At 43.8% G+C, this 18,934-nt stretch overlaps 1 protein-coding gene across 6 annotated transcripts in view; it reads right to left on the bottom strand.

Annotated features, from left to right (window-relative positions):
• Window positions 1-18,934, bottom strand: part of SLC35F4 (solute carrier family 35 member F4) — a 125,396-nt gene that overhangs the window by 9,620 nt on the left and 96,842 nt on the right. For 4 of the 6 annotated variants that reach the window (XM_068947440.1, XM_009670665.2, XM_009670663.2 and 1 more), the window contains exons 2-4: window positions 14,761-14,949; window positions 10,238-10,535; window positions 2,234-2,453 (exon numbers count right to left, since the gene is read on the bottom strand). In XM_068947440.1, coding sequence (XP_068803541.1) covers window positions 2,234-2,453; window positions 10,238-10,535; window positions 14,761-14,949 — 707 coding nt within the window. Of the gene's footprint in view, window positions 1-2,233; window positions 2,454-10,237; window positions 10,536-14,760; window positions 14,950-15,279; window positions 15,509-18,934 lie in introns of all 6 variants that reach the window. The other 2 variants (XM_068947441.1, XM_068947442.1) reach the window with 2 other exon arrangements.

Genomic DNA, 18,934 nt, shown 5'->3' with positions numbered 1-18,934 from the left:
GGCAGGAGGGCTGCTGGAAAATGCTGCTAATTACCCTTCCAGCATTGTGCAATCCAGAATCTGCCAGTTAACAGCAAAAACAGTTTCTTTATACGCAGGATTTGCAGTTCACTACATCTGCCAGGTTTTTCCTGCACAAACCTCCCGGCATTTATAGCATTAATACTAATGCATATTTATAGCAACTTCTTTTTCACTGCATTGTCAATGAAAAATAACTAATAACTGAAAATAGCTTTAGTGTATTTTCACCTATGGTTTCTTTAAGAGAGTGGGCTGGGAAAATACAAAAGTTGTGTTTGTCCTTGTAGAAACAGGTTGCTTTTAGACATAAATTATTTTAAAGGTACACATGTTCCTGTTTTCTCATCAGGGTAGACAACGTCTTTATACAAGTGAGTAATAACAGCAGGAAGCTAAGATGATCAAGGGACAGAGGAGGGAACGACAGCCTAAGAAGTCAGGGGTTTTGCTCAAACCGGTATAGAAGAACTGAGAATTTCAAACCCTGCTCATTCTCTGAGTCAGTCACCAGCAGCCGGGATGAGGGTGGATCACATAACCTCATGTTTCTCTATTTCAAATCATAGATAAAATAGATATAAGGATGTCTGGCTAAAGCACTGCAAGATGAAATGTCTGTGTCCTTACCTGCAATGAAACTACTGTTGAGGTCTTTGCAACACCAGAGTATAGCACATTGTACATCGCCAGTGCTACCAGATACAGCCCGTTAGTAATGGTAACTGGACAAAAAAAAAAAAAAGGCGACAGCGCAGACGCAAGAAACACAAGTTTCTCCAAAGTGTCCAGCTAAGTATCTCACCCCTGTTCTCAAAGCACACGTGGAGGAAATTATCCACTGAGGCTACAGTGCTAGGTCCCTGTCAGCATCCTGGACCTCAGGATGTGGCCACAAGCATCCAGGAGCCTGGACCAGGCTGCGAGTCGCGGCAGGGACACAGAACCGCGCGGGGAGCAGACGCTGTGGTTCGCCTCCTCGACTTTTGCCTGGTCTGGCTCTGAATCAACCCTGCCAGGGCACAGTCACTCCCTGGGGCCAGGCCAGCGCAATCCTCCTGGCAGACCCCCCCCCAAAGGGAGAGCCAGCTCGTGCGATGACACACACACGTTCAGATGCCCCGTGCCATTACTAGCTCACCAGCCAGTCCAGTCCCGCCGGGAAACTAAAGCATTGGCTGTATTTCACACGGTTTTCTCCTCCATTCCCAAACCCCAAGCATACTGCTCTAATTCAGCTTGCTGCTGTTCGCTCCAAAAGCCAGACCAGGTGCCCGGAGATCACGACGCCTTTTAGTTTCAGAACCATTCAATCACATCAGTACTCCAAAAAACCTGTGACCCTTACGACTTTTTATAAAAACTTCCCACTTGGATGAGTGCCCTGATCCATCACGCTTTCCATGGATCTTAAAACTAATTGCTGGTGGCCCCGTCTGGTTCTAGCCATCAAACCTGGCCTCAGCCATCACTACTGAAGTTCAAGGCTCTCTACGGTTCAATCAGGACTGCACCCACTAGGCCTTGAGCCGTTCCAGTGGGGGAAGCTGCACCGCAGAAATGGCACAAGGCTACCTATTCCTTAGGCAAGGTATACAGGCAAGAGTTTAAATTGCCACGTATTATTCTTGTGTATAAAATTTCAGGAAATACACCTGTTTTCCCCGAAATCCTTGTATATAGCGTTTTGAGTAATTTGTCTTGCAGGAAGTAAAACACTTCCATACTATTGCCAGTCTGTCCCATAAGACTTATTTAGTGCAAAACACACCTTCATGCAATAGGGCGGCATAAAAAATACGGTACATATCGAAAACCGAGTAAGCTACCCAAACAAGGAATAAAATTGCTTCGGTTAGACCCTAAGGATTTATCACAAAGTTTAAAATAAAATTAATTGGCTGGACTTCAGCATTTTAACCCAAGAGAGAATACATTTACAAGAAACCCCAAGTCCTCCTATTCTAATTGGCCAAATTACCACCTCGCTGTGACAGCTTCTTGAACTTCCCACATCACATTACCTCGGGAGCCTGAGATCTCTAACTGATTTCAAGGTTAGATTTGCATCATAAAGTTAATGAGAAATGGTTTCATGGTATATACATACCATAGCGTGGCAGTACTATGGCAGCATAATGGCTATTTTTAAGTCATGGACTTAAGGGTAAGTATGAAAAACAGGAGGGTTGAAAATCAGGTATGTCATTACCCTTGCTCCCATGAACCTGTCTTTCAGCACAATCCAAGAAAGCAAGAAGACAAAAGCTTTGTTACAACAGAATAGGGCAGAGACGTCTGTGGCTGTCAGCTTCTTTAAAGCCAGTAAATACAGGTAGTTAGTCAAAGTCCACAGAATAGAAAAGGGAGCAGTCCTTTTAAGAAACAGTTTCAGCGTCAGACCATCTTCACCAAAAATCCGACTGCATTCCCTAAGAAAAGAAAAGAGTTTAAAACTCAGCCAGGATTTTGCTTAGCGTTCACTCCAACACAGAAAACATTCATTAGACTTTTATCACATTCTACAATTAGTTAAGTGCTTTCCCTAACTACTCTGCGCACCCATGAGAAAGTATTGGTTACTGCGCAGAAAGAAAATAACCCACATTTTTCTTTAAAAAGCCGTTTCACAAATAGAGAAGAAGTAACTTACCTGGAGCAATCACACTCTTCGCAACAATAGTCCCAGGGACCATGCTCTCATACGAATAACTGAAAGGTATCTATAATACAGTGATCTATAATACAGAACCGACAGTTCTCGGCCTCTGCCTTCAGGGCCATGAACGCAGGGCTCATAACTGCAATTTTTCTCTGTAGCTTGATAATTCTTTTTCTTGCTTTGCTCTGACACCCATTCGCATTTTGACTGAAATATATTCTAAAGTATGGCCAAGTTAAGCTTTAGGAATCACCTAAAGATACTCAAAAACACCGCCAGACTTATCACCATAGTGGGAAAAATTCCCACCAGCCAGTGAGACTGAAGCCAATGAAACAGGAGACTATGAAAAGAAAGGAGAGGGGAAAGGGAAAGGTATGCAGCAGGTGTATTTCACTATGCAACGAGAAATTGCACTCACTTAGAGGCATTTCTCTGTGGATAAAATCGCAAACAAAATCTCCTGCTTTGCGAACACACAGAGCATCACACGCTGCTTAAGTGAGCCGCTTGCTTCTTAGCCTTTCAGCAAGCAGCAAGGTCAGCGCAAAAAGCTCTGCCTTCAGGGGCAACACCACTGCACATCGTGGTACCCTGCGCGGACTAAGCGGGACCGAGCGCTCGAACGTTTGGCGTGTTTAAAGGCATGTTACTGCACTCCTCCTGAAACACCTTGACCTTTTCCAAACTCTGAAGGCCTGTTTTTAGCAACCGCCTCTGTTCTTGGTTGAAGGGATTCCTCGAGATACTCAAGGTACACTTAAGTCCTTGACGTAGCAGGCTCTCTGACACGTCTATTTAAAGTTAAGTTGGAGTGCACCAAGAACCATCAAATTGCAGAGCGTCGCTATGTGGCAACGTCAAGGGACTAATCTAAACTCCGGGAGGCCTCAGGCCCCAAAGCATTCACAACGAAATATGACCTACGTTTGGAAGATTCCTCAGACTCTAACCATATGGCATCAACTAGCAACTTCAAAGAACGCACTGCAACAGCGAGGTAGTCAAATTTGCTTGTTATTTGGAGGTGGGGGGCTAATAATTATCCCGATTTGGTTTCGTCTTCAAAGACAGAATCCTTTTCAGTTCTCCTAAACCACTTTCAGTTATTCTGCAGAATCCTAGTGTTAAAAATATTGCATTTTTTTTACCATTTAGAATGGAAACTATCATATTCATTTCTAAGTAAGTAGAGCAGTAACACCTATGTAATACATGCATCAGATCATCTGTGTCTTACTTGATAACCATTCATTCTGTGCTGCCACTGAAACAAGCTGGGGTACAAAGCAGTCATCTTGGCGACAGTAAATTGCTTTCTCAAACTCTTTGCCAGGGTATCCAACAAGTTAATCCTAAGAAGTTAATGCTAATTACCTCCTCCACTCTGCTTGACCTAGCAGCTCTCACAGCTCAGCCCGTTTTCCAAAGATGAGAACAGAAATGTCACATGTGGCAAGGGAATAGCTAGTGGTGCACATCAGTTATCTGAGCTGCAAAGCAAATAATCAGCAAAGCAAATAAATCAATGCTTAAGTTTGAATGTATGCTTTTGTACCACTGCCTTCCACAGGAGTTAAACGTGATTAAATTCCTTCCTTGGCTGAGAGTGGACTGACTGGCAGCACAGTCTTCAACGGTGGTTGACTTGCGGATATAACAGTTAAGATTTAAAAGGTGTTTTCCTCCCTGTGAGACTTAGCTAGATACAGATAGTGCTTCTAAGTTAAGATTATGCCTCGCTTCAGGACAGACGGCCTCTGGCCTGGAAGCCACATCGGTATGTTAGCGTTGCACGGCAGCAGAGCCAGACGCCCCAGCTCTCAGCAAGGACTGATCTCCGGTGCGAGACCCAGACCTGCACTGAGCCTGCTCTGGGCAAACCAGTGGGAATTTTGCCATGGATTTCAATGTACAATTGGATCGTTACGTGGCTGTAAATCCAGCCTGTCTCAGACACTGGCAGCACGGCGTCAGGATCTGTCTCGGAGGGAACAAGCTTGTGCTATATTAAAACAGGGGAGAAAAGCTGGGCTGCTCGCAGTAACGCAGGACACAATTGCCATCCCAGCGCTATGCTGGCAGCATACAAAGGCAACAGCAAAACCAGCTAAGCACGTCACTCTGGTGGAGTCTGCAAGGCAGCCCGAAAAGCTCTCCCACAAACATGCTACAGGAAATTATATCTCTGTCACCTCTGTCCCCCAAAAAGTAGGCACCAAGAATTGGCAGATCAGAGAGGCCAGCACAAGGAGCCAGAGAGCAGTGGGACCACATACGAGACAGTCATGCGTGGTGGCCCCCGATGGCCAGAGAGACTCAGGGAATAAGCCTAGCACTACTTCTCCCTCACCCCTGGGGAGGGTGGGAGGATCCTAAGTCCTGGCATTTAACCATGCCAGAAAGGGGCAGCATCTGGTGGCCTGTAGATCTCTGGGAGGTCCCCACACAGATGGACTTGGAGCAGAGTCAGCAGGATGGAGTCTGAAGGGTCCTGACTATGAATCCTTGGAGGGTGCAAACCTCAGCAATCATTCTATTATTCTAGGTTGGATTCTAAGGGAAGGGGAACTATTCGGGAGAGACAGCGGTGGCAAGGCTGCAAATGCCACGTATTTCTGAGTTCCCGGAAGCAGTGGGAGGGATGAGCAAAGATTCACATCTAGGTAAAGAAATCTGGAAATGCTTCACATATCCCAGGCAATGAGCTGTTTAAGCACCGGGAAGAACCTTCACCACACGCAGGAGCGTACAATGACCAGACAAAACAGCGGCTAGCGGTTACTCATCTCTCAGTATAAAACCCAGCGAGAATTTGTGACAGGTTGCTGCCGAGCAAGACAGAGACCTCATGAATTCATGACTGTGCCCAGGAGAACTCCATATGCCTGATGAATAATGTTTAGCAAGTGAGGAGATGGAAGACTGGTTTCCCAGTCATGCCTAGAGTAAATTGCCTCAGGCTTTATGAGGGCCGGTTGCTCAGTGGTTAACTCAGCCTCTTTGGCAAGCAACTAAAATTAAACTTGCAAAAGTCATCGCAGCAAGACAGCGACCAAAACCCTGGGCTAAGGGGAGAGGGCTCCGTGGATTCCTCCTCCAATACAGACAGTATTTGTAGGCCGCTGACTTAAAGATAGAGACATGTCTAAGGGGCAGTTGACCCTGAAACTACTACAACATAAACTATTTCCAAAAGCATAACTGGCCTATTTAAAACCTGGCCTCGAATATAAATAGCTCTTTTATTTGCAGGTAGCCTTCAGCCATCAGCTCTAGGCAGTGTGCCATGCTCTCAGGAATTACAGCACCTCAGGCAGTTGTGTAGCTTTGCTTCTGGCACCCACTAAATAGCTTGCGTGGTGTCTTAGTTATTCTGATGTCAACTCCTGCCAAAGAATAGGTTTATTCACCCCTGACACCCAGCAGCCTCAGGAGCGTAACGCAGCAGCTGGTTTTAAAACAGCTTACGGAAAAAACAGCGCTAACATACACCACCTGGGGTAATGTGAATAGGTGGAATGTAATTATATCATCCAGATTACAATTTGGCCAAGCCGCCGGTGACATTTTGCTAGTAAGAAGCACTGCGGGACCTTTTGTGAGCACAAGTTGTTATTATGTCACTTAGGTCTTTCTACCTAAATGACAGCAACCGCTGCAGTAACGTGACTTTCAGCTCCATTCTAGGACATGGACACCAAACAGGGTAACGGTGCAACCAGTGGATTGTTTTCCGGCACTGACCGAGATCTCGTTTCGCTTCTCGTCTCAGCCTTAAGAAAGGGCCCGGCCAACTGTATGTGTCTGCTCAAGAGCTAGAGCAGAAGGAAAGGGAATTTTGTGTGAACCTGCCACGTAACTAGCGTCTGGCTCGTGGGGCAGGATCACAGGAGTGCTCTCCCCCAAGAGGGATGGCCCAAGGGATGCCCTGGTTTGCCACTGGTCTTCTTCCCCCCTACCACTGAGCCACTCAAGGTAGCTCAGGAAAGGCAGATCCTCATCTCTCCTCAGAAAAGACCTCCAAAGTGAGGACCTAGATTTGCAATGCAATTTCCCAAGTGCCTGGGGAAGCTGGGCTGAGGTACAGCTGCAAGCACAGAGGGAGGGATGTGTAGATGATACAAACTTGCAAATGACAGCACATACCAGCTACTTTGTTTTTGAGAGATGCTCATATCTTGTTATCATTCTTGCTAGAATGACAACTCTTCCCAACACCTTCATATTTCACTACTCCTGCAGCTAAAAACACCGCTCCTTGGCAGGGTTTCACGGCTGCACAGCACCTGTTGGATTAACTTTGGCTCCTACACCCAGGGCATATTCCGGCAGAAGGCTGCTGAACGTCACAGTGCTTGCCCTTGAGAAGCCAAGACTTGGAGGAGGCAAAATTTCTTGGCATTCAAAATATCATCTACCTATCCCAAACCCTATTCTAATAGGAACCTATTCCTGCTCTATAAGCGTCTTCAGCTCTGGTTAATATTGGTGGCGGTTGATTTCCTATGACTGAGCTTACTGAGCTCCAGAATATTTTATTCATCAGTATTGCAAGGTGTTTGATCTCACTCACATTTCAAGCTTTTTATGTGGGTCATATCTGTTATCTACTGCTACTAGGAAGAAACTGAGTTGTGTTTTCTGCCTCAAGAAGGCTAAAATACTGTCCTGAAACACAGTGGGGAGGTAATAACAGTGACTTAGTTTTTGAGACTACAACAGTTTAATCTCTAAGGTAAAGTGTGAAAGGTAAGAAATACAAAATTACAGCCTCAAAGATTATAATCCTTTCAGAAAGCCAGCCTGAAGTTGAAGATTGAGACTTTTATCCTTCCAAGTGGGATTTATTTTCTTAAGACGTAAAAAGTGGCAAAGGCTCTACATTGCTTTGCCAACCCGGGGCAGCATTCTGCAAGTCACTAGCACGATCACTGGTCGCTGCCAACATATCACAGACACTGTTTGTTCTGATCCCCTGGGAATGTCTGTGGGACAAAATGTCACAGCTCTTGAAAGCTCCCAGTGAGTAACTACATCCTCTAGACACGCAAAGACAAAGCACCTCTGGACTCGGAGGCAGGCCTGGAACAGTTATGGGACAGGTCTTATTGGCAGAAATTAGCTACTCGACAAAAATAAAACCAGCAAATGAAGCAACAAGAAATCTTAGAAAATGTAATAAAAACAAAGTAACAAGAATAATATCAAGAACTCCAAATTATAATTATACAAAGAATTGCCTTAGCTTTGAAATTATCTGTGCTCTGGGTAGGAGGCTGGATTAACGGATCTTCAGAGATCTCTTCCAAACTAAATCTTTCTATGATTCTCTGAATTTTAAAACTACAAATACTGCTTTTCAGTTCTTTTAAGTCATCAAAAAATCAAGCACTCATCCTGAAGAGATAAGCCGTTCCCAGTTACACAGAAAGAGCTTGGCTTGTCAAGTCATATGCCAGTGCAGACCAAGCAAACTGGTCACCATCATAAAGTCACCACCACTTGCCAGCAGTTACCCCCAAACTGGGATCTGAACTCCTGATATAACTAGAATAAGAAACATTCTGGGAACTGGGCAGTATCAGCCAGCAAACTGCTAGTTCTAACATCCTTCCCATTGGCCCATCAGCTCTAACTGTGATCTCCTGTTTGCACAGATTCATAAACCTAGTTCATATCTTTGTGTGTGCAGAAATTTGTGTGTGCATGTGAGCGTGTGTCCTCAAATCTGAGCGCTGAGCCCTGACAGCTTGGGAAATGCATCTGTTATTTAAGCACACCTTTGTAAGAACTGTCAAAAATATTATGCCCAAAATTTTGCTCTGATGGATATATAATCAACCAAATACCTACAGAGGATCTGTTTGGATCAGTATTTATTCTCATCTTCTTCCTTACTTGCTCTGCATTTATTATTACTTTACCTCACACCCAGAAGCCAAGGTGACACTGTTAATGTTCTCGCAAATACTTCAGAAAGAATCCGAATGAAGGCATCATTAACACAGAAAACACCAGGGTTTTCAGAGAAGCCGTTAATTAAGTGCAACTGTTCAATTTCAGTCACACCGATGTGACAGAAATGACAATTTAGGGCCAAGTTATTGCTGAAATCCTGGCAAAAGCAGCCGAGGGAAGAATTTGGCCCTGCTGCACTCCAGTCCTGACAGTCACAAATTGAATTCCCTGGGTGCTCAGTGACAGCCGCACCGACTCCTCTGTCAGCTCAAAGTAGGTGAGAGCCACGTGCCGGCTCATACCTTGCAGCACACAGACAACTCTGCTGAAATCGGGAAGATTGTTTCTAAAGCAAGTCTGCACTGGCGCAACAGAATTGGGACCTAGCTCAAAATTATCCTCTGAATACTCCTGCCAAGTTGAACTTAGCTCCACCCTTTTGAGCAGATTCCACTTCACTTTAGATCAGTGGAATAACAGAAGCGGAGGAGGAACTGTGAAATGAATTGTCCCAGGAGGCGGGGTTATTTTCAGCACTGGAGGCTCCTGAGAACAGGTTAGACCCGTCTTAAGAATTGGCCAGGGTGAAGCTAAGACAGCTTGGTCCTGGCTGCAGTGGCTGTAGACTAGATATCTCTTTGGGTCCCCCCCGCATCTTTATATTTCCATGATTTCAGCTGGCTACTGAAAAAGAACAGAGATTTATACATCTCCACCCTTGCAAATATTGTAATTACTACTATGAACTCCTACAATCTTTGCGCTTGAGGCTGAGGGTTCAGTTCCAACATGCAGCCACATGGCACAAGGTAAGGGCTGGGGTAAGAGAGCTCTTTTTCCCTGGCTCTCATGACACAGAGGAAAAGTCACTTCCACGTGGAGCCTGACTGCCGGGCCTACCTGCATTGGAAAAACAGAGGGAAGATGGGACAAGGCCTTCACATCACTTCCTCCGCACGACAGCCACTCTGCTATGCCAGCTTACCCCCCAAGAGCTACTGGGGGAGGAGAGCCAAGAGTCTGCAACCTGCTCTAATTCCTACCCCATGCAAAAGAGAGTAGAGAAGGCTACAGAGTCATTCTTCCCCCGGGCTGGGATCCGGCACAAGGAGGCAAGGTCACAGTTTCCGTCCTGCTGTACTCATTGAGCACAGAGAGCAAGCTATGGTCTTCTCCATGGAAACCATCTCCTCAGCTTCGAGCATCTTCCTTTTCAGCTATGAGTTGTTCTGGTTGTACTTAACACTACAGTTTTGTCATAAATATTCCAGAACAGATCAATTAATGCTCAGTGGAAGCCTATTCCGGACAGGAACACACAATACCGAGATATTAGACAATATAAGAGCAGGATTATAACCAATTTACTGACCTTTTCAATTTGATAAAAAACCCTCTAAAAATCAATTATCCATTTATTCAAGCACGTATCACTCATCTGTTAACCTTCTGTAAGCTATTTATGAATGAGATTTTCTGCAGCATGACTTTTATTCTGCCTTCTGACCCCATGGGTCAAACTAAGAAAAGAGCTGTGATTTCAGTCCACAGAAACCAGGCTGTTTAAAGAGATACTGCCACAATAAAGCCTACCTGAATTTTTTGATTGGAGACTGCTTTTCCTGTGCGGTTGCAAGGTGCCCAGAATAATAAATGGGAAAAATCATAATGTTCCAGTTTGTTGAGAACCAAGTAATGAAAAAGGGACAGTCAAAGGTCTCATACGTGATTTTGACAAACTGCGTGGTCCCAACCCAGGAGGAAGAGACAGACAAAATGATCAGAAATCTCCAGATAAGCTTAAGAACTGTGGATGTGCAAGACTGACATCGTGTCTGTCCCTCAGCTTCTTGGCTGCTGCTCTCTGCGTGCGTTTGTGTTCCTTCCTCTCCTGGGGAAAAAAAAAAAAAAAGAAGAAAAGAGAGAAAAAGAGAAGAGTTGCACACACAACGAATGCATAACAAACAGTTCTTAGCAAAATCTCCCCTTCTGATACAGACACAAACCATCCTCCTGCCTTCTCTCTATAATTCCTCTGTGCCCTGCAAACACCAAAATCCTGCACAGAAATACTTCAGTAATACCATCTCTGTCATTTCAAGGGGATAGGAACAAAATACAAACAAAATACAGAGGCCTGAGGTAACAGCATTACGGTTAAGCTGTAGCCACTGTTTGCTTTATCAGCCCCTCTTTCCTTCTGCCAGCCAAATCTCTAGCATAGAGCTACACCCCTTGGAACCGACTATATTATAAAGTCAATTACTGTGCATGTTTGCAACATAAAAGCTATCTCAGCCTGCATATCTGAAGCCAGAAATAAGTTATTATTATTCAAGATTTTAACACAAGAGCCACGTTTTTATTTGCCAGCTGAGAGGGGAAAAAGAAACAGCCTGGTGGTTTCATATATCAAAGTCGAGACAGGTTTTTTTTTCAGTCATGTTTGTGCATTTACACTTTTGAAGTTAAAAAGGGAAACTGGACAAAACTGGAGCTTGGCATGCCTAGAAATGAACCTCTACAGAAAACCAAGGAGAAATCGGAAAGCTGTCACTTCCCATTCTAGTACAGCAGCTTTCAGACCTAACCTGCAGACCATTGCAGATTTCCTAATAGAGTGGTGGACCCTGTAGAGGATTTCACCTCACTGACTAACGACTTGCTCTCCACTCAAGTCTTCCAGAGATGCAAGCCATGAACCCCTACTTTGAGTTCACAGATCCCCAGTTGAAAACAACCGATCCAATTGTGTTGGCTAGTCAATGGCAACACCACTGCTGATTTAGGCCCCATGTGCTCAGGCGGCAGTAGCGAGCGCCAACCATTTACCACCTTAGAACGTACCACATCGGTTTGATAGGAGAAAACGGAGTTCCTTTTAAAATCATGACCTGCAGCTATGCCAAATGAGCTACTACTATCAATTATCAATAGCATCAACACATGACATGATATACTACTAAAAATAATATGACAGCTGATGTTTAGAGGAGCTATAGATCCACTGCAGTGAGAGGACACTGTCCTACGTTCAAGATGGAAGTGCTTCAACGTAAGTGTGAGAAAGATAAGGTTTCAGACTCGAGTTTGACTTTCCTCTTACGCTAATGTTTCTGCTCCAGCTGTAAAGAAATGTAAGGCTGAGGTTCCAAGTTATTAAATTAGACAAATGTTACATTTAAAAAATGTTTCATCATCGCAGGGTGTGTATTTGTAATCAAGAATTTTCTAACCAGGATATGGAGCATTTTGTAAGTGTACGGTGTTTTTTTTCCTGAAAATAAGGAGTATTTAGCTGCTCCCCTGTTTAGTGGTGGATCAAGGATTTAAATAAAATTAGAGGCTTACTAAAAACATGCAAAGGATAACCAGACACATATCTGAAAAGACAAGCATCATCTTAACGTTCTCTTTGGCTGCTAAGAGAAAATAGGTGCTTTTATGGTACTAATAATGACTGGCATCTTCTATTAAAAGGTAAATTACAGTTTATTTGCAAGTTGGAAAGGCTTAAAAAGAGCATATTGTGTAACATTCACTTGCAGGTTTTCCTGCTAAGCAAACCTACCATGCAATTAGTCCTTCTTCAGCTAACAGTTAAAGTAATCACAAAACAACAGAAGACTAAAGCACCTTTATGTGTGCCTTCTATTTTTCAATTACCAAATAACTATGTAATTACTGTTACTATGCATGACACTACCGTTAGCATTTGATTTCGATTTTACAGTTCCAGGTTTGAATGTTAGTGAAAGCCACAGAAATATACACTCCTTGCAAGTCCTAGCTTGGTTTAGAAGACCTACATAGGTTTTAGCCTGATTAAACATAGAACGGAGAGCTTTTGTAAGTGATAAGGGGTAAGATTCATCATCTCATGTAACATAGCTAGCAAATAGTTGTATGTCCAGACTAAACGTTGTTTAGGGTCCCTTGACACTCAGTGGAAATGGATAGGCATATAAAGAAGGTGGCTGATCCCATTCTAATACATCTGAGACAGGTGGGATGTATCATCCACTGGAGGTGCTTGTTTCCCCCTTTGGTTACTGAAGGAACCCAGTCAGTCTAGACTAGGTATCTAGATTTAGACAGCTCAAGTGAAATTGAGATAGATCCCTGCCCAAAGTGACCTGGTAGCACGACAGTCTCTCTGAAAATCCGTGGGATTTGCACACCTAAATCTTGGCCAAAGATCCACGAGGACAAGATAAGGGGGAAAAAAAAAAAAACACCTAGGGCCTGAACTCAAAGATGGTGGGAACACATGGATAGCAGGCACATAATCTACACTAAACAGGTTGGAGGATTTTCAAGTCATGAAGTTGGAGCTGGATTGAGCTGGAAGGTAGAACTTGTATTCAGGTACTGAATGATATGCCAATGAGTAAATACATTCATTAGCCAAAGTGACTGGTAGACAGCATTTTACAGTTAGCAAGGGGGCAAAAATCCTTCTTGTTTGCATTTAGTTCAGTCTGAAACAAAAGAACAGACTTAACCTGTCGAAGAGCATGGAAGCATGTAAAAGCTCAACAAGGATGAAATGACAGGGAAAGAATGCAGATGACACTGCAGGTGGCACACGCAGATGACACTGGTCAACGCACACTGTGTTGAAAGGCAGGTAGCAGAAAAAACTCTTTTTGTCTATGGGTAACATAATTTCTGCTTGTGATGTCTCTGTGGCAAGAAGGTAACAGAAAGGGCTTTTGCTTTTGTGTTACGAAAGAATGAGATGAGGAAAAAAAAATCTATGTCTTTTCTTCCAAACTCTTTGCTATTTGACAACTACATCCTAGAAAATAAGATTTTTTTGTATTTATTAACCTTCCTTTCAGGATAATCCTACCTCACTGACGAGCAAGGGAATATCAGGATAGAAAGTGAACTGAAAAAGTCGTAAAACGTATTTTTGGAAGACTACGATATCAAGGCACTACTCTTTTCTCAAGTGGACTAAGGTCCTTGTCTTAGAAAACTTGAGATGGATTCCAGTTTTGGATACACCCTGGTGTCAGCATGTACACAATTATCTCGGACTGATATCTAGAGATCAGACCTCTGGTATCTTAGGTATGATCCTTACTGCAAGATGCTGTATGACCCACTCCTTGCTTCAGTAATCATCTCCAATATTTTTCTGAGGGTCTCTATCAATAGACCTGTTTGCCATTATACATCTTCCTCCTACAGGAATATTAGTTCCCTCCATATTTCCTGTACCTCGAAAGACTGAAAATGGCCGACTTTTGCGGTCATCATTAGTGAAGTGACAGGAGAAAGGCTCATCTCCCACAGTTACAGCGCACAAGGGAGCTCCAACCTGTTCTTCCTCCCCTTTCAGTATTACACACAGATTTTTCCAAGGAGCTTGGACGGTTACGCTACTTCAGTCACTTAACTGCTCTTTCCTCCTCCTCCTCAACAGTACAATTCAGCAGACTCAAAGGCCTGTGTTTGCATACTGCAATTGTTCCCATCCCACCCCTACTGATGATGGACGGACATTGTGGTGAAGAAGTCAGCGTTCACCATACCTACAGGTTCATTTGAGCTAAACTTCTGCAGTAAAGAGGGTGACACATTCCTGAAGGAAGCCCTGATGTGCAGCTGATCGATGATCTGAACTGTGATGGTCTTTCCTAGATATCCTTCCACCTGTTGCTCCTTCTCTTCCTCTTCATCAGACCGTCCGTGGTATGAGCTGAGATTGTCATTGTCTTTGAGAAGGAATATGGCTGGCTTTTAAGGGTCCTGGTCTCTGGCCAGGCTGAAGCTGAGGAAAAACAACCACCTTGTAAGACTAACTCATGTGCTACTGTGAATCATCCTTTCAAGATCTTCTGTGCCTACTTGGCCTTATGCATCTGATTTCTCAGATAACACACTGCATGTTCCTACTGGGACCCAGGCCTTTTTCTCCAGTCCTTGCTTCCTTCCCACCTAACCCAAATTTGCACACAGGTACAGGAAGGACTTGTGCGTGGCTATGCGGTTCACACCACCAGAAACTAACGTCAACGTCAACTCTGCACCATCTTTCAAAAGACAGACGAAAGAGGCCTTTCACAGGCATACTATGACGCCGGGAATGTTGCTGTTATGCCTACCTGATCTGCTCTGCCTCTCGACTCTGCTGTGCCGATAGATGCCCGAGGGACTTCGATTCTGCAGCTCAAGAATGGGAGCAGCAGAATCTTCAGCAACAGATAAAGGGGAGAGCTGCCTAGTCATGCCTCTGTGTGTGCTGGGGCAGTTGCCTCCTGGCTTGCATTGGATGACAGATGATCGTGAGACACCTGAGAAGAAAGAGTTTGCATCAGTTTGGCTGTAAACTCCCTGGAGGAAAGCGGGGCTTTCAAACACTCTGTCAGTGAAACGCATATAAACGATTCAGTGGGAGAAGGGAAGCACACTGCAAAAATTAAAGCTTCAGCTCTGGTCAGAATAAAGTAAATGAATAAATAAAAAAATAAACAAATTCTTAACTCTCTCCCCCCTTATAGATAAAAGGTGCTGCATGAAAACCAGTCTTTCCCCTGAAGAAATGAGAGCCCTATACTGCAGTATATTCTTAGCCACCAGGCTTCATCCACAGGGTCTGAACAGTCAAAGGAATTTGTACTCACGTGGGCCCCTTCCTGAGCACTGACCCTGAACCAGGCAAAAGCAGAGGTCACCATTCTCCCATTGTGTGGGAAGGAGGGCCGTGGAATGATTGTCTCCTGTGGTCAATGCTGAGAGCCTCTCAAGGGGGGAGTTTCCCTTTCCATCCTCCAGAATGACCCACGACTTGTCCTTGAGACTCTCGTATGGAATGAAGTCAAGGCCACTGGCAGATCTTTAGGATGAAGACTTCTGTTAAATCATCAAAGAGGTTAGTTTTTAGCCTTTATGTGCAACGAATTAGAATCTCCATGTCTTCAGAGAAGTTGCCTTTTCTTCTTCTGTTAAGTGTATATAACACCACGATGCAGCGTTTCACCAAAGATGTGGAAGGCAGCAGACAAGACCCAGGGCCCAGAAATATCACCGGCATCAGGTGATAAGTTTGCTGATGAGGAGGGCACCATGTTCTATGAGCAAGAGCTTGAACGACCGGATTAAGAGCCAGCAAATAACAGAAAAGAGTATATCTTTTGTGTGACAAACATCTCGCACAGACTTGCTGATTTATTGAAGGTTTGGCATCTGTTTAGTCAATACGTGAGCAATGCATCAGAGTCATCTTCTGAGTCACAAAGTCAAGATGCTAGGCCATTTTGGTAAGAAAAGATGTGTTCATTATCAGTTGTGGTTACCAACCACTTTCCTTGCAGCTGCTATATCATCTGGTGACCGTCTTACCCAAACTTGTTCAAGTCATACATACGCAGGGCAACCACTGACTTTGCCATGATTGGAAGGATTGGAAGGGGTACACAAATATACATAAAACCCTTGGGTAAGGGGCCAGACGTGGACTAAATATGCCAAACATCTCAAAAGCCAACATGCTCCTTTACAACGCAAGTCATTCCAGTACACTTTGTGCAAATAGCTCCATGCCGAATAACAACACTGAATATACTCTAAAGCAGGGACAGTTTTCAAGAAACTGCATGAAGGAAACCAAACATCCTTTTGCTAGAAGAAGCTAGGGTTCATATGACCTTCAGCGAACTTAGAGCTATGTTTGATTCACCAGCTCTACAAAGACCACAAAGAAAGAGATGCATAGAAGACAATATTGTAAAGAAAAATCCTCTGTCAACCTATCTGGAATCTCCAGTGTCAATTTGGACCCACCAAGTAGGCTGAATCAGTAGTTAACCCCCTAAAGATAATCTTTCTCACAGACACTCTTCTCTCTTTCCTCCATCCCGTATAGGAAAACTCCAATATGAGGGCGATACCCAAGCCCCCACCTTGCCACATAGCCCTAAGAATTCAATCAATGAGGAATCCAAAATACAACCTACAACAGCAGACCCACCAAAGTCAACTTTGAAAAATTAAGACCGATATGGTGCCTAAGCATCATATTGTCTTTCCTCTTCATCTTTTGGTGAGCATCACTCTTTAAGAAGGCATTCATGTTCATATATTTACTTTTTGATGGAAAAAAATCATGGTCTCATAGCTGCACAACTCCCTCTAAGTCTTTGTCCCGGTCATTTCACAACCCTAAGGCATACTCTTCCCACTTATAAAGTAAGGATGACGCTACCTACTTCATAAAGCTTTGCAGAAATCTTGCAAGTTACTTTGAGGTTGAAAAGTACAATAGCAACAGCAGCCCTGGGCCGTTCACCCCACAAGAAGCAGTACAATGCTTTTATTTGATGGCTGAAAGTCAGTTCCAACCTCCCCGAGGTTGAGACAATCAGTGCTTTCTGGTCTAAGTAATCAAAAAGGCACTTAGGATTTGTCAGGTCCTCAACTTAAAGAAACTTTATTTTCAGAAAGCATTTGCTGACTGTCTGTCCTCTGAGAATCAGCCACCAAAGTGCCTCGACCCAGAGCAGTACTCACGTTGATGTGTATCATTTAAAGAGACTTCATCAAGTTAAAAGACACATGCCCTATCTTGATTCAGATGTAATTTAGAATAAGACCAACATTCAGGTTACACTCAGCAGAAGTCTTGCAGATGATCTGCAACCAAAACTTCAGGAAAACCTATTTTTCCTCACATGCAAACGCAGCTCTGAGTTATTTATATCTGGTATAACAAAGCAGCATCAATCTTTTCCTGTACATTGAAAAACTCAGCAGTTGAGACAAAGACTGCAATTTAAGAAACTGTATTTAATCAACAGTCACTGCTTGATTTAGTGAAATCTTCTTCTCTCATATTTGAAAGCAATCAGGTAGCACAATAATTTATCAATATTTCACTGTTACAGCTAGAAAGCCTTGGACTAGGCCATTTCATGCTACTGAATCTGAATATGTTTTGTGGATATACTTGGACAGGGAAGATGAACAGATATGTGCTGGGCTAATTTATCCAAACTTGTGATTTTATTAGCAGCAAGGACAACAAGAGAGATCAAGAGCAGCATTTGCCACTGAACTTCTGCCTACCTCCACGACTCCCATGCGCCTTTGGAGACCTCATGGTCTTCAGCAATGGGACCATCCCCCCTCCAGACAGGACAACAGCAAGGTGCTGCCAGCCTGCTGCTAGTCTTGACAAACATGGGGATGGGGAGTAGGGAGCTTTCACCTCCCAGGCAGTGGCTACTACCAGAACATGCCAAGTGCAAATGGAGAAGCAGCTACACACTAGAAAGGTGCCACAATGTCCCTCCTCCAGAGCAGAGGAGGGACACTTCCTGGGTGAGATTCCTGAGACACGTTTCAGTTACCAACCTTAGAAGGAGAGAAATAGTGCCTTGGAATTGGCTGTCTCTCTCCTTGACAATGAAGGGGAAAACAACCATCTTAACCGGAGACGTTTGCCCTGGTTCAACTTTTTATCTGACCTGTTTACCTGACCACTTTACCTGACCTTTCTTTTAATGAGACTGCTTCATGCAAGAGCTTATAACAGACAAATGATCTCTAGCTTAGTGAGTACAAAAGCCACATCCAGTTTCTGAAGAAGACCACAGACAACTCTTGACACAAACACGGTTCATGGCTTTAGCCCAGACAACTCACAGGCTGAAAATTAATCTACATTTCCAGCATCATTTGGTATGTTAAGGGAATGCTAACACAAGAGATCAGGGAAATCTAACAAACAGGAAAAATTTTGCCAGACTGCTAGATCTTGCTGCTAGACACGTTCCTTGATTTCTTGGAGGTTACAATCAAATGTCAAAGCATCATATAGCCCATGGGCTTGACAAAGGAGGGGAGAGAGAACAGGAAAGGCCCACACATGATTGTATCAAGTACACCTCAATGACTCAAATCCATCTAGATGACTTAATTATTAGGTAGAAACTAATCCCTGTCATCAGCTCTGTTTTTCTTTTAACGTCTTTTTTAGTTTATTATTCTGTTTTAGCAAATCTTTTACCTTGCTCTGAAGTGCAGAGGCTTTACAGCAGAGGAAGCAAAGCCATTTTTCTGCGCGCAGAGACTGAAAGAGATCCAGCAAGGAGAAGCTGTGGCTTTCCACAGACTTCTAATGAAGTCTGCCCTCATTCTGCATTCATTATTACACACTTATTCCAGTGTACTTCAATTTAGCAAGGAAATTATGCTCATGACTAACCTAAACCACATGACTAATATCCTCTGAGTGTCTATTTTTCACACGGTTGAACGCTCTTCTGAATCTTGGCTGCA

The sequence above is a fragment of the Struthio camelus genome, chromosome 5 (genome assembly GCF_040807025.1).
Source record: "Struthio camelus isolate bStrCam1 chromosome 5, bStrCam1.hap1, whole genome shotgun sequence".
Taxonomy (NCBI): Eukaryota; Metazoa; Chordata; class Aves; order Struthioniformes; family Struthionidae; genus Struthio; species Struthio camelus.
The sequence above is the reverse complement of the archived record's forward strand: the minus strand, read 5'-3'. Positions and strand labels throughout refer to the sequence as shown.